Source organism: Prionailurus viverrinus, chromosome B4, assembly GCF_022837055.1.
Source record: "Prionailurus viverrinus isolate Anna chromosome B4, UM_Priviv_1.0, whole genome shotgun sequence".
Classification (NCBI taxonomy): domain Eukaryota; kingdom Metazoa; phylum Chordata; class Mammalia; order Carnivora; family Felidae; genus Prionailurus; species Prionailurus viverrinus.
This window is the reverse complement of record NC_062567.1, coordinates 132,611,507-132,639,112: the sequence shown is the minus strand read 5'-3', so window position 1 is coordinate 132,639,112 and position 27,606 is coordinate 132,611,507. Positions and strand designations below refer to the sequence as shown.

Below are 27,606 nucleotides of genomic sequence, written 5' to 3'. Positions count from 1 at the left end.
CTGGTCTTGGGCCTGCTACTCTGTGCCGGGGTGTCCCGGGCGTCCCGCCCATTCCACGGCACCATCCAGGCGAGCTTCCTCCCACCGGCGAGGCGGTCCTGACTGCTGCAGATCTGGGGACCACACTGTCCCCTGAGAGGCTGCCACTTGGGCCCTGCCTTTGCACGAGACAAGAGGGAGAAGGGTGCCGTTGAGGCACTTTGTCTCAGGGAGCACGAGGGCATGTGTGGGGAGCCATTCCTCTCCACAAGTATGACTGCTGAGGGAGAACTTTTTCATGGTCCGTTTCCTAGAATCAGGAACAAGTGTCTGGGCCATGCAGGTAGCCTTATCGGGGTGTGCCTCAGCCACCTGAAGAGTCTGCATCCTTCTCGGTAGGGCCAAGTTGGTTGAATTTTACAAATAACGATGACTTTTGATAGGTCACATTTCCTATGCCGACAGGATTGAGAGCTCACCGCTGCCGCATCACAGGATGATAGAGATGTGCCCCGCTTTAAGGAAACCTGCCCATGTAAGGGGGAGCATCTCAATTACAGAATAGTGTCTCACTTAGCCAGAAATTTGTGGCAGGTTTCCTAGTGCATTTAAAATAGGATTTGTGTATAAAAATACCATTTGCACACAGGAGCCCATCTTTTTTGAAAAGGGAAATATACTTGTATTGGGCATTTGGGATAAAGTAGAATAAAAATAAAATCTTACAAATACAAGAACTAGAAACCAAATTCCACTTTTAATTCTAAAAGGTTTATATATAACTCTACTATCTTACCCTCTCCTCCTACCCCAGACTTTCACAGCAGAAATAAACAGGCAAGAGCTGGCATTTTAGGATGCGGCAGGAACGAGGAAAGGACGGGCAAGCATGTGTGCGGGTGGGTGGGCAGGAGGAGCACCATAGGCGAGCCTGGGGACCCTGCCCCACCGCGGTGTTCTGTTTGATCTGTTTGTGGACATTTGTGAGGCCTGGCCTAAAACGTTCCTGCTGGATCCTTTCCACCGTGTGGTCAGTGGGTGGCAGGTTAGCAATTGACCAGCCCCCCCCGCCCCGCAACCACAGACCTGTAACCACAGAGACGTACTGAGGTATGACAGATGGGGTTTAGGGAAGGCCTGGAGGAGAGGGTGACTCTGGAATGCTGATGTGGTGCACTTCTTTCCTTCCAGAAATGTTCCCACTGCCAGGAGGCAGGTGCCACCTTGGGCTGCTACAACAAAGGCTGCTCCTTCCGATACCATTACCCGTGTGCCATTGATGCAGGTAAGACGGGACTACGTACCCTTATCCAGAGCATCTGAAGGGCGGGACGTACATTTTGGTTCCTTGCCTGCCTTCTCTCCTCTCTTTATAGTTCTTTTTGTCACTTCTGACCCTGTTCTGTTTGTCAACTCTAAAGGAACGCAGAGAGGATAATAAAAAGGAGTGAAATGGGGTCATAATAACAGTTTTATTCATATAATTCACATGATTCACTATTTAAGTGTACAATTCAGTGGTTTTTAGTAGATCCACAAAATTGTGCAGCCATCACCACAATCAGTTTTCGAACATTTTCATCACCTCGTAAATTCCTACCCGTTAGCAGTCACTCGCCCTCCACCCACTCCAGCCCCTGGCAACCACTGATCTACTTCTTGTCGTGATGGATGTGCCTGTTCTGGGGCATTTTGTAGAAGTGGAATCATACCGTACATACTCTTTATGACTGGCTTCTGTCCCTTAGCATAATGTTTTTCAGGTTTATCCATGTTGTGACGTGTGTCACTACTTCATTTGTATTGCCAAATCATATTTTAAGGACACCATATTTTAGGCCATATTTTATTTATCATTTAACAGTCGATGCACGTTTAGGTGGTGGTTCACTTTTTTTTTTTTTAATGTTTATTTTTAAGGAAGGAAGAGACAGAGCGTGAGCGGGGGAGGGACAGAGAGGGAGACACAGAATCCGAAGCAGGCTCCAGGCTCCGAGCTGTCAGCATAGAGCCTGATGCGGAGCTCGAATCCATACAGTGAGATCATGACCTGAGCTCAAATCGGACATTTAACCAACTGAGCCACCCAGGCGTCCCTGCCTTTTCTTATATCTAAGAAACTGTTGCCTAATCCAGAATCACAAAGATTCATGCCTGTGTTTTCTTCTAAGAATTTAGCTCTTACACAGGTCTTTGATCCACTTTGAGTTCATTTTTATATATGGTGTGAAGTAGGAGTCCACTTCATTCTTTCCATGTGGATTTCAGTTGTCTTAGCTCCGTTTGTAGAAAAGACTGTTCTTTTCCTCGTGGAATGATCTTGGCACAACTTTGTCAAAAACCAGTTGACCATTATTTCTGGACTTTCTCCAGTCCCACGCAGTCTTGATTACTGTAACTTTGTAGTAGATTTTGAAATTGGGAAGTGGGAGTCTTCTAGTTTTATTCCTTTTTTCAAGATTGTTTTGGCTATTCTGGGTCCTTTACTATTTCCTGTGAATTTTAATTAAGATCAACTGGTCTGTTTCTGTACAGAGAAGCCATTGGAGCTCTAGGGATTGCACTGAATCTGCAGGTAAAGTTGGGGGGTTTTCCCATCTTAACCAGTAGTATGTCTTCCAACTCATGACCAGACGAGATAGTTTCGCAGTTTAAGTTTTACACTTGTTAAATTTATTCTTAAGTATTTTACTATTTTTGGTGTGATTGTGAGTGGAATTGTTTCCCTGATTTAATTTTCACATTGTTCATTGTGAGCGTATAGAAACACGTTTGGTTTTGTCATTGATCTTGTATCCTGCAACTTTGCTCAGCTCGTTGATTAGTTCTAATAGTTTTTTAATGGATTTCTACATACAAGATATGTCATCTGCAAATGGGTAGTTTTACTTCTTCCTTTCCAATCAGATGCCTTTTATTTCTTTTTCTTGCCTAATTGCCCTGGCCAGAACATCTAGCGTAACGTTGGGTAGCAATGGCAAGAGCTGACATCCGTGCCTTGTTTCTGACCCATTAAATGTGATGATAGCTATGGGGTTTTCATAGATGTTCTTGATGCAGCTGAGGAAGTTACCTTCTACTCTTAGCTTGTTTAGTGGTTTTATCATGAAAGGATACTGCAGTTTTTCCTTTTTCCATGTCTGTTGATGTGGTCAGAGTAGTATTTTGCAGTGTCGTAACTGTTGAAAGAAGGGGAAACTTTCATCCAGAAAGTTCCATCCAGTGAGTGATGCAGAAGCCTTAAACTTTTTTGTTTTAATTGTTTTTAATTTTTTTTAACGTTTATTTATTTTTGAGACAGAGAGAGACAGAACATGAACAGGGGAGGGGCAGAGAGAGAGGGAGACACAGAATCTGAAACGGGCTCCAGGCTCCGAGCTGTCAGCACAGAGCCCGATGCGGGGCTCGAACTCATGGATCGTGAGATCGTGACCTGAGCCGAAGTCGGACGCTTAACCGACTGAGCCACCCAGGCGCCCGAGAAGCCTTAAACTTTTTTTTAATGTGTATTTATTTACTTTTGAGAGAGAGAAAGAGAGTGCAAGTAGGGGAGGGGGAGAGAGAATCCCAAGCAGGTTCTGCGCTGTCAGCACAGAGCCCAGCGCGGAGCGTGGTCTCACAAATTGTGAGATCATGACCTGAGCCTAAATCAGGAGTCGAATGCTTAAACCGACTGAGCCACCCAAGTGCCCCAATGATGCCTTAAATTTTGACTCAGAGCTTTAGCCTGGGAAAGTCCTCTTCTTTTAGACTCCTGTCCTTTCAGTGGACGTTTTCACCTGTAACTTGTTGAGCATGTGACTAAGGGCTTCACCTCAGCGGCCCTCATAATATAGTAAAACCATGGATTGTGAGTAACTTGTTCTGTGCAAACATTTCTAATAAATTTTAACTTGATAAGTGAGCAGTGTCTTGCAATACAAGTAGCACGTGACGCCGAATGTCACATCACGACTGAGCCAATGGTTCTTGAAATTCACTTTGATGTACAAGTGCTTTGGATTATAAGCATGTTTCCAGAAGGAATTATGCTCGCAAACCAAGGTTTTACTGTACTTTCATTCAGGAAGGAGGGGGAGAAAAAGGGGAAGGTCCACGAGAAGGCAGCGAGTGGCAGGATGCTTCTTATGCCTGAGTGCTTGAGGAAGGAGTTCCTCCTTCCATGGAGGCAGCCCCACTCTCCCCAGAAGGTGAGGTTTGATTTAGAATTGGCAGGGAAGAGGGGAGGGCATGGCTGAGCAGGTGGCGGAAGCAGGTACAGCAGCGTGAGGCACACAGAGTAGAACCCGACAGACGCGGGGAGAAGTGTGTTATCTGGATGCTGCTTCCTTCCATTGTGGTGGTTGGAGCTGCAGGCCCTCTGCCTCACAAGTCCTTCTCTTATTCCTCCTTTCCCTCTCTGATTTTCCTTCCAAGTTTCCATAGGAGGCGTAGCTGAACACCAGAAAGATCCAGAAAGATAATGCTTATTATGCCAAAGTTAGTTCTTATGAAAGTATGCGTTTGCACGTTGAAGGGCAGCTGGTGGCTGGGACGCTGCTCGGCCAGAGCGAGTAAGAAGACAGCCTTAAGATGTCAATTCAGGGATCTTGGGTTTTAGTCCGTCCCTTCCATTCTCTTTCTTCCTTCCCCTCCGTGTTTCTTTGTTGAGTCAGAGCTGTCATTCACCCTGGGTTGTGGTCCAGCACATTCCCGAGTAGAGCCATTCATTCCTCTCCCTCGAGAGCCAGCCACTGCCTTTTCTCGTCGTCATGATATTGCCCCTGGTTACATTCTCTTTCTAGTTTAAGCTTCGTGGTTTTTAAATGAAGATGTTTAAACATATTAAGTTTGTGGCAGTTTATAATTTTGTGCGGGGAATACTGTAAGGTTTGGCTGTCCCAGTCAGTGGCCAGGTGAGAGGTGATCTCCTGCACTGAGGCTTTGCCCAGAAACATCCAGTGAGCCACAGGCAGATAACATCGTACACAACCCCCACCCCCGCATGAGTGCGCTCCCTGTCTGCACCCTGGGGTGCCAGCCAGGTTAGGGACCAGGCTCACAGCCTGCCTCCTGGCAGTTTCTCTAGGGATTAAGCAGGGTGCTCGGTAGGACTCTGCCATAATGGGCATGTTGTAGATCTGCACTCTCCAGCATAGTAGCCACAAGCCTTGTGTTACTACTAAGTGCTTAACATGTGGCTAGTTGGGAATGAGGGACTGAATTTTTATTTTACTTCATTGCATTTAAACTTAAACTTTACATGTCCCCGTGTGGGTAGCGGCTGGAAAGCCTGGGCTTAGTTCACTGCCTCCTCCAAGCTCCGGCGGCGGGACTGGGTTGTCTGGGAAGTGGCGCTGGGCTCCTCTTCCTCTGCAAAGGAGGCTTGCTCAATCCGCCACTCTGCAGGGAAGCAGGGGCTGCTTCACCAGCTGAAGATTAGAAAGAAAATGGTATTTGTCACTCTCTGTTTGAGCCTGTCTTGTGTGGCCTTCCCAGGTGAGTTGAGAACATGACTGTTTGGCAGAAATTGGTGGCCGAGTATCCGGTGAGAGAGGGGCTGCCTGGGTCAGGGGGGCGCCCAGGTGGGGCCGAGGCCCTGACGCTGTTGCCCCAGCTGCTGCTGGCTTTACCGCTGCTCCACGTGAAGATCTGGGACCAAGGAAGCAGCATCACCGGATGACCGTGTCTTGGGATTTATCAGTCTTTTTTGATGACCTGAGTCACAGTGACCCAGAAGGCCACACTGCTCTGTGGGGATAGATGCTTGTGTTTATCCCACAGGGTCTCCTGAGGAATTCTGTTCTATATGTGATGGATCTGTGTGTCCAGGAAAGGCGTTCATTGGTTGACTTCCTTCCTAATTATACGTCCCTGGGTTGGAGAGCCCCTCATTGCTACTTGTTGTAAGGAACAGTTGAACACTTTCATCTTTGCCTGGCTGTGAACCACCCAGACCTTTCCAGAGCTGTTCGTGTCTGAGAGAGAACTTTTATGGCTGGGGACATCTCCATGGGAACAGAATCTTGTTCTCCTGAGGGTCTGTAGCTGCCGCAGCTTCCCTCCACCTGTTGTTGGTCCTGCGTTAGTGACATCATGGTTGGCTGTCCTGCGCTACTTGTTCCGTCACAGGCGCAGCCTGGGGCTCCGGGGAGATGCAGTGAGGAGAACGTGAGCACTAGTTTCAGAAGAAATGACATATTAATGCAATGAGCCACAGCAATTAAGACCAAAAGAAAAAAAGGACTGCGGTAGCACATTAATAACTACTGTGCACAAAGAATCCAGCCTGGAGGGGATTTTCCTCTTCCCCTCAGGAGGAGGCCCAGCTGGAAACTTGCTTTCTGCAGCCACCCTTGCAGCAGCGTTTAGAAGCCGCTCTTCCACTGCACTTTGATCTTGATCTTGCCGCAGAGTGGGTTCAGGGCCCTTGAGCGGACTGGTGTCTGGCCCTTCCCTGGAGGGGCCACGCTCTGCACCCTAGAAGCAGTGCCAAGGCCCTGCTTGCCCTGCCCTGATAGTCCCCTCCTTGGGCCCAGCAAGGCGGGTGAGACTGGCAGGTCCCCGTGTCCCGGCCTGGATTTTACCAATCTAAGTACTAACTAGCTCTGAGGTGGGTTGCAGGTGAGCTGGTGACAGCTTCCGGAGCCTGGCACGTGTGAAGGACATGAGCCCTCCCCTCTCCTTTCCTCCCTCCTCGAGTTTACCATCCACACCCAGGGTGGCTGTGGCTGCGGCTGCATGTGAGTATCTGAAGCTCCAAGGAGCTTGTCATGAGGATCTCAGTGAAGACGAGCGTAGAGAGAAATGAAAGCGGAATCCTCTTCTGGGGCATCGGTGTTTGTGTCTGGAAGCCGTCTTGTTGACGAGACAACCTTGTGAGTCTTTTCCAGCGTGTGTGATGATCCGGCAAGCCATTTACTTTGACTTCAGTGTGTGGAAGTGCTGACCAGGCCCTCTGGCCAGTGCGGGATATCACCAGGGGCTTAAGGAAAACAAATCGAGAGGCTGGCTGGCTGTGTAGGGCGGGCGCCTGCTGAGAGACCTCAGGAAAGGCCTCCCCCCAGCAAGGGCTGGTTCGAGGCAGCCAAGAAGAGGCTCCCCGTGCCCTTGCGGGTGTCTAAGCTCTCTGGCCCTGGTTCTTGTGCCTGCCAGGAGCGTGATGGCGGTTCCTGGTGGCCTGTGGGTATTCCAAGCACGGATGAGAGCGTTTGTCTGCAGTCTGTCTGCGCGGGAGATGTTGCCACAGGTGGACGTGGTCTCTGGCAGATTTTGTTAGGAGCCTTGCATTTGCAGAAGTACCTGACATTAACTCTAGTTGCTTGCAGTGTGTACTTAGATTACTTTATTTCTTTTCTGCTTTTTAACTTAGAGGGAAGGTGTTTCCTAGCTTCAGACATATTTTACTAATGGTCTCTCACAGCTGGTGACTCCTCGTGGCTGGGAGGCGGACGGAGCCGCCTCTGCCTCTCGGGTGGCACCGTTTCCAGCCAGCGTGGTCCCCCTCCTCGTTTCTCTAAACCCCTATGGCGTCGAGGTGGCCGAGCCCCACGTGGGCTCTGCCGTTTGTTTCTCTGTGGCCCAACCTAGAGACCGCCAGCACGCGGCGCTGCTAAAGCCCAGGTAAGGAGCAAGTGCTTCCCTTGAGCTCCAGTTGTCTGTGTCCTGCTGTTCATAAGCTCTCTGGCAGATTGGAGCAGCGGGAGCCTTGGTCACGCCATGTACTTGTGGGTTTTAAATTAACACATTTCATTTACTGCCGTGCTATTTGCTTGCAGGGGGAGGGCTCGGAGGTTAGCGGACTTGCGGAGCTCCTGTGCCCTGAGGCTTGCCCCGGGAGCAGGGAGGCTGCCTGCCCACCCCTGGGTGTTCAGAGGCTCCAGGGGGAGGCAGTGATGGGACAGGCCCGGCCCAATTATGAAAGGGTCTTTTTCTGTTTGTTTAAGATACAAAGGACCTCAGAAGTTTTCATTTGTGTGTTCCCTTGCTCATTACTATTTCATCTGAAATCTGTGGGTACACAGGCTGCGAATTTGGACCTCAGTTTAAACCTGAGTTAAATCATACATTTAACAAGGCTAAGTACCGTGGCTGCCTCCCGCCATGGTGCCCGGGAGCTCTCTGAGAATGTGCGATCAATATTTATTAACATTCTGCCATCACATCTGGCACCGGTGACCTGGCTGTCGGTCTCCGGGAGCTGTGGTGTGCAGAGCGAATTCATTAATTAGATCTCTTCGCCCCGCTCCACACGCTACCCCTGTGCCACGGAGCTCGACTCACCTGGAGGCGGATGCGTGTCCTTGCTGTCAGCGAGGATGCTGTCACCACGTTAAAAGTTGGAATGAATCATTTTCCTCCAAGGATTAGTAACCCCCTCGTGGGATTTCGTTTTCCCCTGAAGCATTTAGTGTGGATTATGTGGTTCGTGTCGGGAACTTCTCCTGTGTCTCCGTGGGTTGTACAGCAAAGGTGATAGATGGCGGGGCTTGCAACAGAGGAGAAAGGTGCCTCCGGATTTGGGGCGTTTTCACAGGGAAGCTTCAGCTTGGGCCTGTGGGAGGGGCTTAGCCTAGAATCAGGGATCTTAAAAATAAGATTTATTGGAGGTTGTTTCTCATTATTAAAATAATATGGTGTAATCGTGGAAACATGTAAAAAATAAAATAAAATAAAATCACCTATGTGGTCTTGCTGCCCAGAGAGAAGCACTGTTAGATTTTGGTAAATTTCCTTTCTTTTTTAAAATGCATATATAACACACTTTGTTAAAATTAGGATTGTACTTCTATATTTATGTATCCTGGCATTTCAAGCCATTTTGTGTCATGAGTGTTTCCCTGTACCACTGGCTGTTTTGAAACACTAATGCTTTAAGTGACTGATGCTCCATCATGTTGCAGTCCCGTAGTTTATTTGGGGGTGTTTCTGATGTTTTAGAAACGCCAGTGCGGGGGCCTCCTATCTCCATGTCTGACCCTGTCAGTCCTGGCTAGCGTGGCCCCACTCCCCTTGGGCTGTGCTGTCTGCCAGCTGTCTGACTGCCCCTTTCTGTCTTGCAGATTGTTTGCTACATGAGGAGAACTTCTCGGTGAGGTGCCCCAAGCACAAGGTGAGTCAGAGCTAGTGCCCCCGGCAGGCTGCGGGGGGGGGGGGGGGGGGGGGGGGCGGGGTTCTGCACGAGCTACAGACCAGAATTTGGAGAACCCTTGTGATTGGGCTCCGGTCCACTCCTGGCCCTGGGAGGGCAGAGAGGCCCTGTGCTCTCTGGGGGAAGTCTCTCCCTGCAGGAGGGAGACCTGTGCCCTGGGGCGACGCCCCCCCCCCCCCCCCATGTGGTGTGGGAGGCTGGGAGAAATGTCTGGAAGCAGAAGGTGTGTATCTGATTGTTAAGAGAAATGCGAAGATGAAACTCAATAAAACCACTGATTTCCATTTTAGTTTAATGGAACCCCAGTTCACAGGTTGGCGCAAGGTAAGATTGGTTGTAGGCCTTGGTGCATAATCAGAGGCATTTTCCCAGACTGAAAGAAATAAGACTTGACTCCAGGGCTTTGCTGGGAAACTCAGTCTCTTCTAGATCTTACCTCACTCAGCGGAAGCGACCTGTGGTGTGGTTGGTGGGCCGCCGCCACCTGATTTCCCACATCATTCAAGAGGCGTCTGTCCTCTCTTGGTGGCCCCTTTAGGAAATGATGGAAGATCTGGGGTGACTGGGCCATTGCTGAGCCAGCACGTGTGGGGGAGGAGGGAGGGAGGGTGCAGAGGGGGGTGCGGGGAAGCCCTGGAGAGGATGGGGGCTGCGGCCAAGGTCTGTCGCCTCCTGGAGCTCCTGCAGCGGCCGTGCTGTCCTCTGGCTGAGGTCACACTGACACCTGGTGGTCACTGGACGCTCACAGGCTTCAGTCTCCGACTGGGGCCAGAGCGAACTAAGAAGCCATCCTGACAGTCTGCCTTCAAAACACTTCTGAAAGATGCTTACTCCGGCTTTTCTTTAACAGTTTACTTCCAGAGATGGATCCTAGGATCTTACAGTATTCTCTTCGAGTTAATTTGCATTTTTTTTTATTTTTTAAACTTCTCTAATGGTCACATTTTGTCTTAGAAAACCCTGTCTGAATATCTCCTGTTTGTCATTCAATACTGACTCTTTGCTTTTTCTTTCCTTTTCCATGTGCCATTCCTCTCCTCGCCTCTGCCCTCCCTGACCCCCACACTGTTCTTCTGTCCCTCCTGTCTCGTGTCCTTGGCTTTGCCGGCGTCAGCCTCCCCTCCCATTCCCCCTCCCCCCCTTGCAGAACAAGACAGCGAAAGGCAGCCTCAGCACAGAGCAGTCGGAGCGGGGGTGAGGGGGGCAGAGTGCTCGTGGGAATGGAAAGTACAGCAAGCACAGGTGAGTCGGGGCCGGCACCCCTGCCAGAGTCCCGGTGGGTGTCATGGCCTCTGCCCTCCTGCTCGCCCCAGGCCCGGCTGCACCCAGGTCTTTAATCACGTGGACGGCCGACACCAGGTGGATAGAACGTCTCCCCGTCCGTCGCTTAGCTTCCCTGGAGCCCGAGGAGGGGTGATTGAGGCTGTCCCATTGCCCGTCGGAGCTCACAGTGACCGAGCTGAAGTCAGCCCGTGCGCGCGTGCGTGTGGTGCTCCCGGAGGCTTCTGGGACAGACCCTGCCAGCAGCCCACCCCCTGTGTCCGACTCAAAAATGCTTCTAGCCAGGGGGCTGTCCTTTTTTATTTGTTCCCTCTCTGTAAAGCTTATGGTGGCTTTTCCTTTGAAAAACAAAAAAATTCCCAGTTTTGTTCTTTGAAATCTCTTTCCCCAAGTACTGTGAAGGACTCCTTTGCGCAAAAGTACAAAGGGAAGGAAAATCCCCTCAAAGATTTAGGAGACTTTAGCATCCGATTTAATTTTACTCCTAAAAACCTCAAGAGATTGAGTTATGCTTTTTGCGAGTGTGTCCAGGCTCGTGGTCAGGGCGGCGTGCATCTGTGAAAACGGGATTAGAGGACCAGCGTCCCCAGAGGCAGCGGGCGTCCCCTCCTCCCCAACTGGCTTCCTTGCCCCCCCCCCCCCCCCCACACACACACACATGGAGTCACTGAGGACTGAGGAAAAGAGACCATAAAGAGAAAAAAAGAAAAGCCAAAATGTAACTTGAGGCGGTTGCTCCTATAGGATGGGGTGGGGGGAGCCAGTTGTCTCAGAAATGTTCATTAAGGGATTATTTCTCTTCAAATGAAGGGCTTCTGTGTTTACTCCCGGCGTCTGAGAGCCACACACAGGTGCGCTTAGTCTGTGGCACGTTTCCTCCCCCTGTTACAACCGGCAGATTCCACCTTTCTCTGGAATACCCAACAGTAATTTGAGGAAAAAATAGAATTTGTCTCAGACAGTGGCGGGTTTTGTCCTTTGAGAAGTCCTCGTTCTTCAGGTGGGTCCTGGTACAGAATTCCAGAGAAGCCCCCTCTGCTCCGCCGTGGAGGCTGCAGGGCTGTGGAGGCCTATGGTGCTTTCTCGAGGGGGCTGTCGAGTGAGGCCTTTGCAGTTAGGCCTGTCTTCCTCTCCCAGGGAGGGGGCTGAGGAATGGAAGGGACAGAGCAGAACAGGTGGTTGGGTCTCAGGAACCAAATGAGCACACTGCTGCTAGCAGCAGCCCCGGGTTTCTGGAATGCAGCGACGCTACTGTTCCTGTCCTCCTTCCCCACCGAGCAGCCCCTGGGGCAAGACAGCAGGCTGGTTGCTTTTCCAGCTTGTTTCTGTTGGCCTTTGTCCTGTGCCTGGGCTCTCCCTTCTTCCTGTCAACTCCACTGCCTGGCTGCCGGGCAGAGCCACATGCTACAGGGGCCACGAGGAATATTCTGGAAGTGCCCTTGGATGACCAGGTTAGGGAAAGAACCAGTTGGTGCTGAGTGCCTTTTGGTTTTGTCCCAGAATCCCAGCTCATGTTTGGAGAGGGATAAAAACAAAAAAAGGAAGTCTGAGCCCTGGGCCTGGTGAGCAGAACTCCAGTTGGGAATTTTAATTTTGTTCATCAACTGCTTCCTCTCCAGCCAGCCTTGGGCCCTGCCAGCCAGTAGCCCTCGGCCCCCGCGTGGAGCAGGAAGCTTCAGCATTCAGACCTCAGTGTCGGTGTGTGCTTCCCACGTGCACAAAAGACACTGCAGCTCTGAGTGGTGACGGCCTGGCCCATCGGTGTGGGGTCCAGCTTTGTCCACCTGAAATGATTTTCTTCATACGCTGTCCCCACAAGGCGGGACCTTTGTCCCGCTTTCTCAGTTCAGCCATCTCATTGAGAGCAGTGGCCCTCCACACATTGTATGGGAACCCCAGTAATCGGAGACAGAGAACATTTCATCTTGGGGCCGTTTCTAGGAACAGAGAGCCACAATCAATGGGTGACCCTGACAAGGCAGGGAAGGGACAGGAGTACATGAGTCCTGCTTCTTGGTGCCCCCCTTTCTCACACAGAAAGTGCTATGTAACCAGGGGCAGGCCGCTAAATGCCTCTGCTTCTGTTTCTTCTGTAAAGAGAGGAATGACGATGGCCTACCTTGTGAGGATTCGGTCAAGAAATGTCTTTAACGTGTCTGTGCAGTGTAGCCTGGGGTGCTGGCCTGCTGTGCCCGGCTGGGTGGGACCCTGTGCCTCCCTGTCTAACACAAAGCCTGGGGGCTGGGAGGTGGGAGTTCTAGTCCTTCCGGGACAAGGTACCTGCACTTGTCCCTCAGCAGGCCAACATGGCCAGGGAGGAAAGCTCCTTGGGCAGACAGTCACCCAGTGGGCCGCCTCTTCCCCACTTGTGAGTGTCAGGAAGCAGGGCGACAGGCCGGTGGGTGCCCGCCCTCTCCCTGTGCTGACTCCTAACCGTGCCTCCAAAGGCCTATAGGAGTGTCCAGTGAGCTCCTCGGAGGCCAGACTTCCTCCCTAGGGGCCTTGGCACTTGCCATCCCCCTGGGCCTCGGTACTCTCCCCCCCCCCCCCCCCCCCCATCTTCAGTGACAGGCTCCCTCTCATCTCGGGTCTCTGCTTCCGTGTCACTTGCTCACGAGGCCTTCCCTCCTGAGCCCCTGTCTAACCACCTCCTTCCCAGGCTGCAGCCTTCTTAGGCCAATTTGGAATCATTTGTTTGCTTGCTTATGTGCCTCTCCAATAAACTGTGTCCCCACTGAGGACAGGAACCGTGTTTGGATCTGCCCACTTGTGCCCTAGCCGAGCGCGCGCACAGGGCAATGCAGGCAGTCGGTTAGAGGGGGGCACGCACCCCAGAGAAGAAAGTGGCACACAGTCCCACCCCAACAGGTGGAAACTGGCCAGGTAGGGTGGGCTGGGGTGATGGATTCTGGCTGCGGTTAGAGAAGGTTGGGGAAGGCAGGCTGTGCCTGTGCGGCCAGAGGCCTGTCCAGGCCACAGAGGTGACGCTGAAGGGGAAGGAAGGTGGGAGCGGAGGAGAGCGGGAGTCCTGGAAGGCTGTAGCCCAGGGTGAGATCCTGTTCCCTGGCAGCCGGACACCAAGGTGCCTTTTACAGAGAGTATTGAAAACCCGCGCCGCTGAGTGACTGCAGCTGGCACGGCGTTTGCCCCTGGCTCCCCGCCCGGGACCATGCTGTCTCGGCCACGTCCCATGTGGTTGGACAAGACCACGCGGTGACTGAGGCTCGAAGGCAGGGTCCCGGGGGCCCAGACAGAAGGGCTTCGCTGGGTGGGAGCCCCAGTCCCAGCAGCCCCTGTCAGCAGCCCCCGTGGCTTTGGGTCCCTGTGAGACGGGGGTCAGGCCTTGGTGTCCTCACGAGGACCCCTGTAAAACTTCTGGCATAGTACCTGGCACACGAATTTTCTTCCTATGCTCCCTGTCGAAGGAACAGCTTTTTAGAAATAGCTCTGAGAAGTTAGGGTCCCCTGACATTCAAGGTGTCACATATTCAGGGCAGTCTGACATCAGACCCTGAGGAAAGGTCCCCGTTAGCAAGGCTGGCAGACAGAGCCAGGCAGGAGGTGCTGTAAAGGCCACGGCTGCCTAGACTACCAGGCGCTCCAGAGCCCGAGGTCAGCACCCTGCCGAGTCCCCCCACCCAGGCCAGGCTGACCCCAGGTGCTGGGCCTGCTTCATTCTGAGGTTGGGGGCCGGGGTGGGGCCTGCTCTTCTGAGCAGCCAACAGGCTGGGGCTGCAGGCCCAGCGCTGTGCCAAGGGACCCCACCCTGTCCCTCCCTCCCCACGCAGGGCCTTACGCGGTGTGCCTGGACGGGTGTCCTGCGTCCCCAGCAAGATTCCCCACTCTGGCTGTCGCTTGAGTCATCCCATTAGCTCCACCCTTGTCATCACCTTTACACGGGACCTTTGGTTCTCTCCCCTCCCCTGGCGGCCTTCACCTCAGGAAAACCAGAGGGCGGAGTGGAGAGTCTCCCCGTGCTGGGGGCCAATCAGAGCATGGGCCGCAAGGGCCGGGGCGACCTCTGGGGCCCGGGGCCACCTTCAGAACTAGGGAAGCCACGCTGTCGCCGTGGACGTCCTGAGTGGCTGCTGGAGCCCTGGAGTTTGCCTCACCTGAGTGGGATGACGTTGTCCTGCTGTCTCTGCAGAAGGGCTTCCCGTGTAACCATGTTTTACGCCAAGCAGTTAGGCATCTCTTTTCGGCAAGGGCAGGTATACGTTCGGGGGCTTCTAAATAGAAGGTTCTCAGCTCCTGCACACAGATAGCCTTCTTAACTGTCCTGCCTCTTAGTTGTATGAGGACAGAAAAGGGACAGCACCGCCTGGGTTTTCCTGGGGGTTATTTGTTGGAGGGGGGCCCCAGAGGGGGTCGGAGGGAGAGGGGGGCACTCTGAGTAGCAGGGAGCAGGTCGGGGGGAGGCCTCCGCCACTCTCGGCTTCCGCTGATTGTTCGCCACTGATCCTCGGAAGCCGCGTGTCTCTCTCAGCCCTCTGCCCGCACAGTGACCCGTGAGGTAGTCTGAGGAGGCCCCCGGCACTGCCCCACTGGCCCCCGGGTGTTGTCTGGATCATCTTTCTGAGCCTGGAGCCTGGGCTGGAAGAGGAACCGTGGCAGGGGGCGCCTGGGGAGCCTCAGAGCTGGCTCTGCCCTCCCTGTCAGAGCCGCCGGCCGGAGAGTGTTCTTTTGTCATGTGAAGTATCACTCTTGTCAACCGCGAGCAGCTGTGGCTGTGAGCGGTTCTTCCACAGATCGCCTGGGTGCTCAGCCACCTCTGTGAGGACCGCTCTGGGCCGCCACAGTGCCGAGCCCCACTCCGGGCCCCTGGTGGTGGCATCCTGAGCAGGGGTCACCCCAAGAGCTGCCCGACTCCGGGGCGGCCCCCACCAGGACAGTTGGGGAGCCCTTTCCTGGCCTCAGTTCCTTCCGTTTGCCGGAGAGGCAGCCGCACCTCAGGGCACAGAGTCTAGTCACAGAGCAGCCGGCGGGGTCACTGCCATCTTTAACCGTGTTCCTGGCCACCACCGGTCTTGGGGGGGTCTCCTGCCTCGATGGCACCGTTGTGGGGGGGTCTGCAGCCGCTGGACCCACGGAGTGGGGGCTGTCGGCCGCAGGGCCGCGCGGACGTTCCCGGCACCCAGTGTCGGTTCTGTCTTCCAGGTGAGACTGTGGAGATGAGAAGGTGGTGGACACTCGCGATGGAACCAGAACCGTCCTGCTGTGCGGCCCCGCCCCGCCCGCCCTGCCCCGCCAGCACCTCCTCCCTAAGTCCTTACATCACACCCAAACCGTGACACCACAGGAAAGAAAGACCCAAGAAGTTGGAATGGCTGTTTCCATGGACACGATCTCCATAGTGACAATGTGGGGGGAGGGGGGTGGGGTGGGATGATGGGAAAGGGGGGGTTAAAAGGGTGGGATAAAAATATATATATATAAATCTATTTTTAGTCTGGAAAGACTTTGTTTAAATGAAAGGTGCGCTATCCCTTTTGATTCTATTTTAAAATTCTCTAGTTAAAGAACTCCAAATTTGTTCCAATAACAGTGAAATTTAAGTGTGAAATTGAACAAGCTGGTCTCATAAAGGACGGGGTGTGGCTTTGATCTTTAGCCTGCCTCACGCCGGTTCAGAGAGCTGCAGACCCAGGGTTGAAAGAGCAGACAGACCACACCGGAACCATCCTTTGTCGTTAATTTGTCTCAAAGTGGGAAGGTTTGGGGGTTGGGGGGGTGGGGGATGTGGGGACGGTCCGTGTTTTCAAGAGTGGGGGAATGATGTTTAAACACAAATAAATTTTTTCATTTCCAGAAACACTATTTATTATTTTTAAAAGTTTTATCTTTTTGGGGGGTGAGATTGGCAGATGTCCCAAGGTCACAGCTATGTCCTGGGTCACTGTGGCCAGTGAGAACCATGAGCGCCCCACTAAGTGCGCCCGGCAGGCAGGGTCAGGGGGTGGCCTGCCTCTGGATGCATTCCTGGCAGCTGTACCCTGTCCCCCCCCCCCCCACCAGGCCGAAGGACGGGACAGGAAATCTAAGTTGTAGGACTCGGCACACGGGGGAGGGGCTGTTGAGTGCCATCAGTGTGGTTAGGCTGACCAGGAACACCCAGTTAGCCCTTTTTTCTTTTGCTTTCATTTTTATAAAGGAAAAGGGGGCCTGTCAGGTGAGCAGCTCCACGCTACATGATTCTTTATGTTGTATTGTTTTGTTTTGTAAATTGTATAATTTTTAAATATCTGAGTTTTAAAAAAAGAAGAAAAAAGTACAAAAAAAATCTTGTTAAGGCCTTAAGAAGGGGTTAGTGCATCTTTCAGGGGTCACTCTGCCGTGGGGATAAAATGGCTGTTTCACAAACAGTTTTATTTAAAAAACAAAAAAAAAAATCAAAAAATAATAAACTTCATTTTAACCTTGTTTCCTTTTTTGGTTTAATGTAAAGCAAACGCGTCTCTTCCTCCTCCCATTCCAGCCCCCAAAGGTGGCTTTGCTCCACTGCATCTGACTGTCCAGCCGAGCCCCAGCCTCCCGCGCCCCCCGCGGCCCTCGCAGCGGGGCCTGGAAGGACACAAAACCCAAGCTCCTCTGCGGCCCCGCCCGGGCGGGTGGAACTCAGCCAGTGTGCGGGGATGGGCAGATTTCCAATCAACATTAATTTTAAAGGTTATGAAAAAATAATGCAATGTTAATGGACTTTTTTAGAGAACAGAAATACTGGAAGGAATGTTGTGAAGTAGAAATAAGCAATTATAAATGAGTTCTTGTGTGCTCATCAATTTGGGACTGCAGAAATGGCAGATTAATTCCGTTTTAATGGCTCCATCAAGCCGTGCGGCCCATTTCTCATTTCGCCCACCAGGACGGAGGCGTGGGTCGGTGTGCTGGGCGGGCTGTGGGACCTGCATGGAAATGACGGCTTTTTGAGCCGCGCGGCTTTCCGTCTGGTCTTGACTTGGCGTTAACACGGTTCAAATGAAATTGATAGATTTCAGGTGTCAGGGGCTAAACCACAAACCTTGAAAAATATGTGTCTCGAGGAAAATATTTTCCCAATGGCAAATGATTCTTTGTCATTTTGCTTTTATTCTTCTGTCCCCTTTTGACTTGCCGATGATACTTGAGTGAGGCACATGGGATGATTCTAGGACTTTCCTCAAACTGGCTTCTGAAATGACCGTTTCCCCGGGGCGTGGCTGCGTTCCACACTCCGCTCCTGGCTCCGGCTTTCCAGCTTCTGCAGGAAGCCTCACCTCCTGCATTTTAAGTTCATAGCAGTATTGAGCAGAAGTTACAGAACGTGCCCGTGTGTTCCCGGTCCCCCCCCCACACAGCCTACCCCAGCCAAGCGGTGCGTTTGTTACAACCGGTGATCCTACTACATAGACCCATCGTTGTCACCCAGAGCCCGTAGTTGACATTTGGGTGCATTCTTGGTGTTGCACACTCCGTGGGTTTGGACTAGAGGTGTAATGACACGTGTCCACCGTTACAGTCTCAGAGTAGTCTCACCGCCCTGAAGATCTTCTGTGCTCTGCCTGTCCTCCCTCCTCCCAGCCCCTGGCAACCACTGATCTTTTTACTGTCTCCATAGTTTTGCCTTTTCCAGAATGTCATATGGTTGGAATCATACAGTATGTAGCCTTGTCAGATTGGCTTCCTTCACTCAGTGAAAACGCATTCAAGGTTCCTCCACGGCTTTTCATGGCTTGATAGCTCATTTAGTGCTAAGGAATATTCCATTGTCCAGATGTACCACAGTTCACTCACCTGCCGAGAGACGTCTTGGTTGCTTCCCAGTTTTGGCAATTATGAATAAAGCTGCTGTGAATACCTGTGTGCAGGTTTTTGTGTGGACATCCGTTCTCAACTCCTTTGGGTCGATATCGAGGATCTTGCTGGATCACATGGTAAGAAGGTTTCGTTTTGTAAGGAACCACCAGCCACCTTGCACAGTGGCCGCGCCATTTTGCGTTCTCAGCGGCCGCTTATGGAAGTTCCTTTTGCCCCACACCTTTAACAGTATTTGGTGTTGTCAGTGTGCTGGATTTTGGCCATTCTAATAGGTATGCAATGGCGATAACATGGATTTTTTTTCATAAGTTTAAAATCGCGGATAAAATATTTACCATCTTAACCAGTGTGCAGTGTTGAGTATATTCGCATCGACAGGTGCGAGATCCAGGCCCATGTGCCCGGCAAGCTGCACGCAGGGTCCGCTTTAACCTTCTGCCTCTTTCTGTCCCCAGGAATTTTGGGGGCTTTCCTCTGTGGGCGCCGCCATGCCGCAGGGAGGGAGAGGGGTCACGGCTAGCAAAATGCCACCGACGTTCCCAGCGCCCTCGCTGGGTGCCGAAGCTCCCTCCCAGGGGTGCCGGGGGTGGGCGGTTCCCGGTCCGCGCCGTGTTGGTGCCATCCCTCCCCGGGCAGGCGAACTCCAGTGACACGTGTGGTCCCTGCGAAGCGCTCACTCCCATCTCCGCTTCTCCTGGGCAGCCTCACCGCCTGACTGGGGGTGGGGGCGGCCCTGAGTGTGTCTGTGAGTAAATCCCCGGAACTCAAGTGCTGGCCCTTGAAGTGTTTGTCCAGTGTGGAACGGTAACTCAGAGCACGCACTTTGAAACGGACCCCAATGCTGCTCGATGACTTTGATCTCCTACCACGAACTGGAAGCCACCAGCCTTAGGGGCTGCAGAGAGGGCACGGGAACAGCAGCGCCTGGCACACGAAGCTATGATTGCACAATGGCTGCAGAAGGCCACAGGCCTCACGAGGCCACCCCGCCCTGGACAACAGGCCACTGCCCTTCGCAACCCCCCAGTGGGCACGATGCATCAAAAGAAGGGGTAGGGATAGTTTATCTAAGGCCACTGTGTGACCGGACACTCGGGCCCTCACGTTCCCCGTGCTAACACCACCTGACCGGCGGTCCGGGTAGAGAGTCGCCGCTCGCTGAACAGGAGCGCGCAGCTGAGGCAGATCAGAGCCCCCCCCCCCCCCCCAGGGCGCCTAGGGTCTCGCCCTCCTGCTCTATCGAGTGGCCTTAGAAGTGGTCTCCCTGCCTCCTGGAAGCCAAGACCGCAATTTCGCACAGTCTAGACCTCAGCCAGACTTGCAAAGCTGCCACCTCCAGGCGCCTCCCTCCGGCTGCCCCACCCCCACCACGCACAAGACTTTGCAGTGCTCCAGGGTCCTCCAGAAAGTCCTGCTCCAGCCTGGGGCAGTGTCCCCGTGACCCTGAAAGCAGTCCCCACGCTGCCGGCCTGGCCTCCTCCGGGTCCTGAGCACCTTGGAGCAGGGCCCGCCATCTGCTTCCCACCATGTTGCCAGTACTTAGCCCAGCACCCAGTACCCAGCACATAGTACTTCCGGTGTGGGTGGGACAGAATCCAAGCCCATCAAGTACTTGGCCATGGCGAGATGCAGGGAAGGCCCAGCTGGGCCCCAAAAAACTAGGTCCTGGGCCCAGCAGGAGAGTAGGGGTGTGGGAATTCGGGAAGGAAGCAGCTTCCACAAGCCAAGCAGGAATTGCGAACATCGGAAGCCATATGACCCCGGGTTGCCACCTCTGAATGACGTCCCTGAGCCAGGGACGTCAGGGGGTGCTCGGGAAGATCCTGGTCCTCTTACAGTGGGAAGGCGAAGCAGGGGGAGAACGGGGGCAATGGGGTGGGGGTAAGGGATGCCTCCCCCAGGCCCTGCTTCAGCTGGGAGAGAGAATACTCCAGCTGTTTTCAGAATGAGAGTGTGCCTCACACACCCCTGGGACGGGTGAAGGGGCCTGACCCTGCCCGGGAAATGCCCCTTCCCACCCTCTGGGTCTACTACCTTCTCATCTGAGCAGGTTTTGGCCTCAGAGTTCCCACCAGCCTCCCTGAGTAACAATTCAGCTTCAATTCCCGCCCCTTCCCTTGTTGGAGAGGGAGCGAGAGGCCGGGCATGGTGTGGTCACCCAGGCCTTACGCGGAGGGGCAGAGAGGCTGAGCAAGAGGAAGGATCTGGTTGGCACGACTCCAGCCTGGTGCGGGTGGCACAAAGGTTTGCATCTTTCCTGGAAGGACCTCGGAGTCAGGACTGGAAGGCTTGGGACTGGAGCCACGGGGGACCTGGCCTGGGGGGGCGGGGAGGGGGAGGCGGGGAAGGCGCTGGCACAAGGGGAGGCCTGAGAATTCACTCCCTGGGGTCCTCAGCAGGGGACGCCTGTGAGGGCGGAAAGAAATTGCGTCCCACTGGATTTCCATCCCCTCGTCTTCCGGAATGAGTTTGAGCTGAGCGGCTGATGTTCAAGGACAAATGAGGAGGAGGAGGAGGAAGCAGGCCTCCTCCTCGGAGGACAGAGGTACCTCTCGGGTCTAAGCCACCCTCACGCCCTGAGCTCAGCGGCAGCTCAGTCAACAAGGGAAAGTGCCCACGCCGGAAAGTGGGGCAGGCATGAAGGACATTCATCACTCGGGTGGCCGCAAGAGCCAGGAGGTCCAAGGACGAATTTGTAACAAACTTAGGAAGGCGTCTCCAGGCCATTGAACTGGCGGTCAGGGTGAGTAGGAAGCTCTGAAAACAACCCAGCTACCTCCCCACCCCCAGATGTAAACTCGACAGGCCAAGATCAGGCCAGAACTGAGGACGCTGGGCCCGCCTACCAGGCGAGGGGCCACAGCACCACTGCGGGAGGCAGGAGGCAGGGGTGGGGTCCGGGCAGCTACTGGGAACTAGGGTGACTTGGTGCTGGGTCTGAGTGTGTGTGTGTGTGTGTGTGTGTGTGTGTGTGTAAGTGGTGCGTGGTTTTGTGGGTGTGTAAATGTGTGCTGGGATTGCAGGTCAGTGTGTGAACACGTGGGTAGCATCTGAATGTGTGAGTGGTTCGTGATTGTGGGTTTCTCTGTGTGTTGAGCGAACTAGTGTGAAGGGGACACCAAGAACGTCATCCCCGCCACCACGGACCCTCTGATCACTGTGACCTCCCTAGGGCACTGGGCAAGTGCCAGTAACAAACTTGGGAGGGGGCAGGTGACATATGGGAAGACAAGGGTGTGTTCTGGGGACGAGGCGGGGACCACACTAAGGGGTGCGAGCCTAATACGATGGGTGGGTGGCAGAATCAAGTCCAATGACCCCCGGCTTTTCCTCGGAGCCTCTAACAGAGCTGCAGAGTCAGGCTGAGGGGTGGGCTTCTCGTCTCTCCACTAATCTCACCCCACTACCCTGGGGAAGCACCCGAGAGTCCAAGAGGGACAGGACTTCGGTGGTCACCCCTGACCTTCCTCAGCTCCTCCTCATGTCCGCTGGCAGCACGGTTCCCCTGACACGTTGACTCAGGGCAGAGGGCAAAGGCCGGCCTCGGGTCCCTTTAGAAAGAGGGCCCGCGCTGGCTGGGCTTGCAAAATGTGCTGAGCGTCCCATCTGGCCTGGTCCTAGGTACCTGGTGTGCCGGAGGATCCCAGCACGCACTGAGGCGGCCATGGGACTGCTGACCGGGGATGCTCTGGGGCCCCTGGCCATAGCCGTGGCCCTCTTCCTGCTCCTGGTGGACCTTCTGCACAGGCGCAGATTCTGGACTGCCCGCTTCCCGCCAGGCCCCATGCCGCTGCCGCTGCTGGGCAACCTGCTGCAGATGGACTTCCAGGACACGCTCTTCTACTTCGACCGGGTGAGGAAGGCGGGAGGCGGGAGCAGCAGAGGGGGATGGGGACCCTGCCTAGCGGCGGCGGATGGCGGGTGGGGGGTGAAGCCACAGGCCGCACAAGGAGAGCACAAGGAGAGGGGCTGAGCGTAGGAGGCAGGGGTGAGAGGCCGACTGCGGCTGGCCTCCGCGCAGGGCCCGAAGGGCGATTGGGATTTTCCAATCAAAGGTCAAAGAGGGCAAAGGCCTGGAGTGGGGTGTGGGCTTGGCAGTGGGTTTGGGATCCAGTTGGGCAGCGCTTAAATTATGTGACCTGGGTCCCTTCTGATCACAGCAGGAGGAAAGGTCTTGAGAATCGGGGACGGAGTCTGGTCATGAGCCCCATTTTAAAAATTACTTTATTATTTTATTTTGTGTTATTTTCTATTTTGTTTCTTGAGAGAAGGCACAAGTGAGCAAAGGGCAGAGAGGGAGAGAGAGTCCCACAAGGGGCAGAGCGAGAAGCAGGGCTCACTCGAATTGGGGCTGGAGCTCACAAACAGTGAGATCATGACCTGAGCTGAAGTCAGATAGGAGCCCCATTTAAATCAGGAAACCGAGGGTGACATAATTACGGGGACGGTTTCTACTCTTTTGCTGCTGTGGTTTCTTGGGTCTCAGTGCTCACCTCTATAAACTTCAGTTTCTTCACCTGTAGAATGGGATCCTAACTTGGCCTACTGACAATTTTGGTGACCTTTGCAAAGTCCTAGCTGAGAGGTCTGATCCAGCGTGAGCTCCTCCTCCGTAGACCCTAACCCAGAGTCACTAGGTCAGATATCGCCCTTGCACCAGCGTGCTGCCGGAGGCCTAGGGGTGCCCCAAGGCTAGCGCCATGAGACTGGGGCCGCAGCCTGCTGGGGGTGGGGGTGGGGGTGGGGGTGGGGGGGGCGGAACCGGGCTTGACAAACGCCCTCAAACCTCGGCCTGCAGCTGCGGCGCCGCTTCGGGGACGTGTTCAGCCTGCAGCTGGCCTGGACGCCCGTGGTCGTGCTCAACGGCCTGGAGGCCGTGCACGAGGCATTGGTCTATCACAGCGAGGACACTGCCGACCGCCCACCTATGCCGATCTACGAGCACCTAGGGTTCGGGCCGCGCTCCCAAGGCAAGCGGAGAAGGGGGGCAGACCGAGGTCCGGCGGGGACTGGGCCAGCAGTGACTCAAGACCCGGCAGGGCTAAGTGGAGGCAAGATCGTGGACATGCAGTGCAGGGAGGAGTCAAAGAACTTGGAGTGGCCGCAGGTGGAGGAAGGATCTGGTGCCAAGTGCCGGGGCCTGATAGAGGCGGATGAGGGCGGGGCCTGACCGAGAAGGGGCGGGCCCAGGGCCGAATCGGTCAAGAAAAGGACGTCTGGGTGGGCGGGAATGAGGGGGAAGGAAGACAGTATGGGCGAGGCAGGGGGCGGACCAGGACTTTTCCCGACTGGGCAGGGGTCAAGGTGGGCAGAGTGATGCCAACACCTGCCCCCAGCAGAGCAGAGCTGGCGGGCAGGCAGAGAGACCAGTCCCCAGCGGCAAGTGGGTGTCAAAGTGGGCGCGATTTAGTGGGCGTGGGGGGCAAGGTTTGTGGGGGCGGGCAGGGGGCCGGGCCTGTGAACGGGGCAGGGGCGGGGCCTTGCGAAGGGGGCGGGGCCGAGTGCCCTGGGCGGGCGCGTCAAACCACGCCCACCGCCCCGCCCCGCCCCCGCCCCAGGGGTGTTCATGGCGCGCTACGGGCGCGAGTGGCGCGAGCAGCGGCGCTTCGCCTTGTCCACCCTGCGCAACTTCGGCCTGGGCAAGAAGTCACTGGAGCAGTGGGTGACCGAGGAGGCCTCGTGCCTCTGTGCAGCCTTCGCCGACCATGCCGGTGCGTTTGGGGGCTGAGGGGCACAGGAGACAGGGACGGAGGGGCTGGGGAAGAGATGGAGGAGACCCCCTGACCCGCACCGTCCCCTCTCAGGACGCCCTTTCAGCCCCAGGGCCCTTCTGAATAAGGCTGTGAGCAACGTGATCACTTCCCTCACCTACGGGCGCCGCTTCGAGTACGACGACCCGCGCCTCCACAAGCTGATAGACCGAGCACTGAAGGGACTGCAGGAGGACAGCGGCTTCGCGCGTGAGGTGCGGGGCGGGGGCGCCAAGGAGCCCTGCAGGGCGAGCTGCGTGGCGGCGGCCTCCGCCCTAAAACGCGCCTCCCGGAGGAGGGCGTGGGGGAGGAGGGAGAGGGGGAGTACGCAGGGGCCTGGGAGAAAAGGCATTCCAGGACAAAGGGTCTGGAGAAGGTGGGGAGATCATCGCAGACCCGGAGCCGGGGAGCCGGGCCCAGGGTCCAGGAGCCCAGGAGAGGGCCCAGGAAGGAATCTTTACCTGCTTCATTGGAAGCCACTAGAGCCCATGAGATCTAGGGTTTAGATTTATCCTTCTGGGCCCCGAGCCGGGAAAGAGGATCAAGGCCCGAACTTAGGGAGGAGCCACTGCAATGGTGGGGACACCCGGGAGGTGGCGGGGACCTGGCTGATCGAAGTGAACACTGAACACAGGAAGGTCCCCCATCTGTGGCCCTCCCAGGCCCTGAACTCCATCCCTGTGCTCCTGCGCATCCCGGGACTGGCTGACAAGGTCTTCTCAAGCCAGAAGGCCTTACTGACCCTCCTGAGTGAACTAGTCCAGGAGCACAGGATCACCCGGGACCCAACCCAGCCACCCCAAGACCTGACTGACGCCTTCCTGGATGAAATAGAAAAGGTGAGGTGTCGGGGACAGTGGTGGTGGTTTGAGAATCCCATGACCCCAGGCCCAGGAAGGTGGGGCCTGGACATCACCCAGTGGTCAGTGATGGGTGCAGGGTGGGAGGCCATCTGGGGGCTTCTTCCCTCTGGCCGAGCTCACCCTCTTGGCACGGCCCAGGCTAGGGGGAACCCCGAGAGCAGCTTCAATGATAAGAACATGCTCATGGTGACAGCCGACCTGTTTCTTGCTGGGATGTTGTCCACCTCAGCCACGCTGGCCTGGGCCCTCCTGCTCATGATCTTGCACCCGGACGTGCAGCGTGAGTTCAGCCTGGGGCCCGGATGGATGGATGAGGGAGGAGAGGATCCAGCTGGGGCCCCTTAAGCTTGCTGTAGCCCCCCGAAGCTCTGGGCGGAAGCTGGGCCCTTGGCCCCTCCATAGAGTCAGGCAGAGGTCGGAGCCCGGACCTCAGGGTTCTGACCACTGTGGGGATGCCTGTCTGTCTAGGACGCGTCCAACGGGAGATAGATGAAGTGTTAGGGCCGGTGCAGCGACCAGCGATGGCGGACCAGACCCGCATGCCCTTCACCATGGCCGTGATGCATGAGGTGCAGCGCTTTGGGGACCTCGTCCCACTGGGCATGCCCCACATGACATCCCGAGACATTGAAGTACAGGGCTTTCTCATCCCCAAGGTAGGTCTGCAGCCCTCTGCACCCATGCTCAGCACCACCCAGCTTGGCCAATGCCAGGTAAGGGCGGGGACCCAAGGCACCCAATCCTCATTTCTGCAAGCACCGACTATCCTAGCCTAGGTGGATGTGGGGGATGGGAGCAGAGGCAGGGCCGGCCTCTCTCTTCAGAGCCCCCAAGTCAGGTGGGGAAGACAGACTGAAATGTTGCACGGGGTTTTGGAGGAGCCTGTGCACAGGGACAGGTGGCAGCGTGGACCCCCGTGGGTGGTGAGTCACTCGGCCTGCCATGGGGACAAAGGAGGTGCTGAGAAGCTTCTTGGGCCACGGGGTTACTTGTAAGAGTCCCACGTGTGCCAGGCAGAGCGTGCACCCATGCATGTTCGGTGGCAGGGGTCTGGGCGTCCCATAGCCTAGACCCCACCCATGCCAGGCGTCTCCTGCCAGGGGACAACACTTATCACCAACCTATCGTCAGTGCTGAAGGACAAGACAGTCTGGAAGAAGCCCTTCCGTTTCCACCCCGAGCACTTCCTGGATGCCCAGGGCCAGTTCGTCAAGCAGGAGGCCTTCATGCCCTTCTCTGCAGGTACCTGCGGTGCCAACTCACTGACCCCTCCCAAGGGAGTCTCGGAGGGTGGAGCCCAGGCCCCCAGGCTCACTGAGCACCCCCATACCCACCCGCAGGCCGCCGCGTATGCCTCGGGGAGCCCCTGGCCCGCATGGAGTTCTTCCTCTTCTTCACCTGTCTCCTACAGCGCTTCAGCTTTTCCGTGCCTGTGGGGCAACCCCGGCCCAGCGACCATGGTGTCTTTTCCTTCCTGATGATCCCACCCCCCTACCAGCTCTGTGCCGTGCCCCGCTAGGAGGAGGAACCAGCCCCCCAACTGGCTCCTCAGCAGGGGCCCTGATATGCAATAAACCAATTTGGCGGTTCCATCCTGGCTTCTGAGTCCCCTCGGGCCCCCTGACCAGCCCCCGGCGGTGATGGGGCCTCAGCAGCCTCCCCAGGGCCAGCCCCTACCCCTGCCTTATCCGTCCTTACCTTGCGTTCGATCCCATTTGAGAGCCGGGTATACCGAGGGCCAGAAGATGACAAGCTTACCCCCTACTCACCCAGAGACCCAATATCGGCCACTCTGGTTAGTGACAATGTCTAAGGTCCCGGCCCGTGCCAGGAAGAGCGAGAACAAGCTGCTGAGAGATCTCACCCAGGCCCCGGGGGGTGGGGGGGGTGGGGTGGGGGGGGGTGGGGAGGACCCCACTCGGCCTGGACACCCCCACCTCAGGTCCAACACCGCCCACCCCACACCACAGGCCAGCAGCTCAGCAGCACCTTCAACCCTTCTGCCCCACTTCATCTACGACAGCCCCGAAGGTGAGGCGCTCAGGGAGGGCCAGGAGGGATGTGCCAGGTTAACACCTGGGGCTCGGTCCTCAGGTGGCAGAGCTTTCCCTGCGAAGCCTAATGGCCGTCCAGGAGTGAGCCACCTCCCTGAGCCTTTCGGTCACCCCAAACTAGGATGGGCCCCGTTTCCTAGCCCCTCGGAAACGCTCGCGTTCAGGCACCTGCTCAGGACTTGCCATTCGTGGCCAGGCTGGAGCAGGAAGACACTCATTTGGCTCCAGCCTAGGGCACAGTCCTCTGAGCGGCTGGGTCAGGCTGAGCTCTTGGGAGACTTGGCCAGGGGTAGGCAGGGAGGCCTGTGGGCCACAGGCACGCCCTAGGGACGGGGGTCAACCTTGGACCCATGTGACAGTGGAATGGTCAGAGGACGAGGAGGCCATGTGGAGACCCTGGAGGAGGACACCTGGCTTTCATCCTTGCTCTGCCAGGATACCGTGTGACCCTGGGCCAGTCCCTCCCCTGCCCCGGGCTTCTATTTCCCCTTCAGCCAATGAGCTGCTGGCGTCAGATGGCTGCCGGGTCCTGTCTTCCTGCTCTGACTTCTCGGGCTGTGACCCTGTTAGCTTGGAGCCGTGGCCAGGAGCCGGACTGCTGTTCCCCCTCCGTGCCCACCCCCACAACCGGCGGGTTCTGGACTGCGCACCTGGGGAGCACCTGAGGCTTTCTGACAATGGATGTTTCGCCAAGTCTTGTGCAGACCCCCTTGGTGCATTTAGGGAGCAGCCTGGGGACCACAGACACTCAGGTC

The 27,606-nt window shown here is 55.5% G+C and overlaps 2 protein-coding genes across 8 annotated transcripts in view; both read left to right on the top strand.

Moving 5' to 3' along the window:
• Nucleotides 1-15,765, top strand: part of TCF20 (transcription factor 20) — a 111,697-nt gene extending 95,932 nt beyond the window's left edge. For 2 of the 5 annotated variants that reach the window (XM_047865851.1, XM_047865853.1), the window contains exons 3-6: nucleotides 1,171-1,264; nucleotides 9,021-9,070; nucleotides 10,224-10,351; nucleotides 15,548-15,765. In XM_047865851.1, coding sequence (XP_047721807.1) covers nucleotides 1,171-1,264; nucleotides 9,021-9,070; nucleotides 10,224-10,307 — 228 coding nt within the window. In that variant the 3' untranslated portion in view covers nucleotides 10,308-10,351; nucleotides 15,548-15,765. The other 3 variants (XR_007153851.1, XM_047865854.1, XM_047865855.1) reach the window with 3 other exon arrangements.
• Nucleotides 15,766-20,703: 4,938 nt separating this feature from the next.
• On the top strand, nucleotides 20,704-26,389 carry LOC125171245 (cytochrome P450 2D15). Of its 3 annotated transcripts, none has more exons than XM_047868485.1 (10): nucleotides 20,704-20,927; nucleotides 21,806-22,037; nucleotides 22,983-23,154; nucleotides 23,743-23,895; nucleotides 23,989-24,149; nucleotides 24,597-24,773; nucleotides 24,936-25,077; nucleotides 25,266-25,510; nucleotides 25,898-26,039; nucleotides 26,138-26,389. In XM_047868485.1, exons 2-10 carry the CDS (start codon nucleotides 21,849-21,851, stop codon nucleotides 26,314-26,316), a joined length of 1,560 nt encoding a protein of 519 aa, XP_047724441.1. In that variant the 5' UTR covers nucleotides 20,704-20,927; nucleotides 21,806-21,848; the 3' UTR covers nucleotides 26,317-26,389. The 3 variants fall into 3 exon arrangements, with proteins under 3 accessions (XP_047724441.1, XP_047724442.1, XP_047724443.1); XM_047868486.1 differs by having other exon boundaries at nucleotides 20,705-20,927; nucleotides 25,266-25,453; XM_047868487.1 differs by lacking the exons at nucleotides 20,704-20,927; nucleotides 21,806-22,037; nucleotides 22,983-23,154 and adding an exon at nucleotides 23,486-23,567.
• Nucleotides 26,390-27,606: the final 1,217 nt, after the last annotated feature.

Coding starts and splice junctions, on each gene's coding strand:
- LOC125171245 (XM_047868485.1), top strand. CDS start 21,849: ATGGGACTGCTGACCGGGGATGCTCTGGGGCCCCTGGCCATAGCCGTG. Junction 23,896..23,988: donor AGCCTTCGCCGACCATGCCG/GTGCGTTTGGGG, acceptor GTCCCCTCTCAG/GACGCCCTTTCAGCCCCAGG. Junction 24,150..24,596: donor ACAGCGGCTTCGCGCGTGAG/GTGCGGGGCGGG, acceptor TGGCCCTCCCAG/GCCCTGAACTCCATCCCTGT.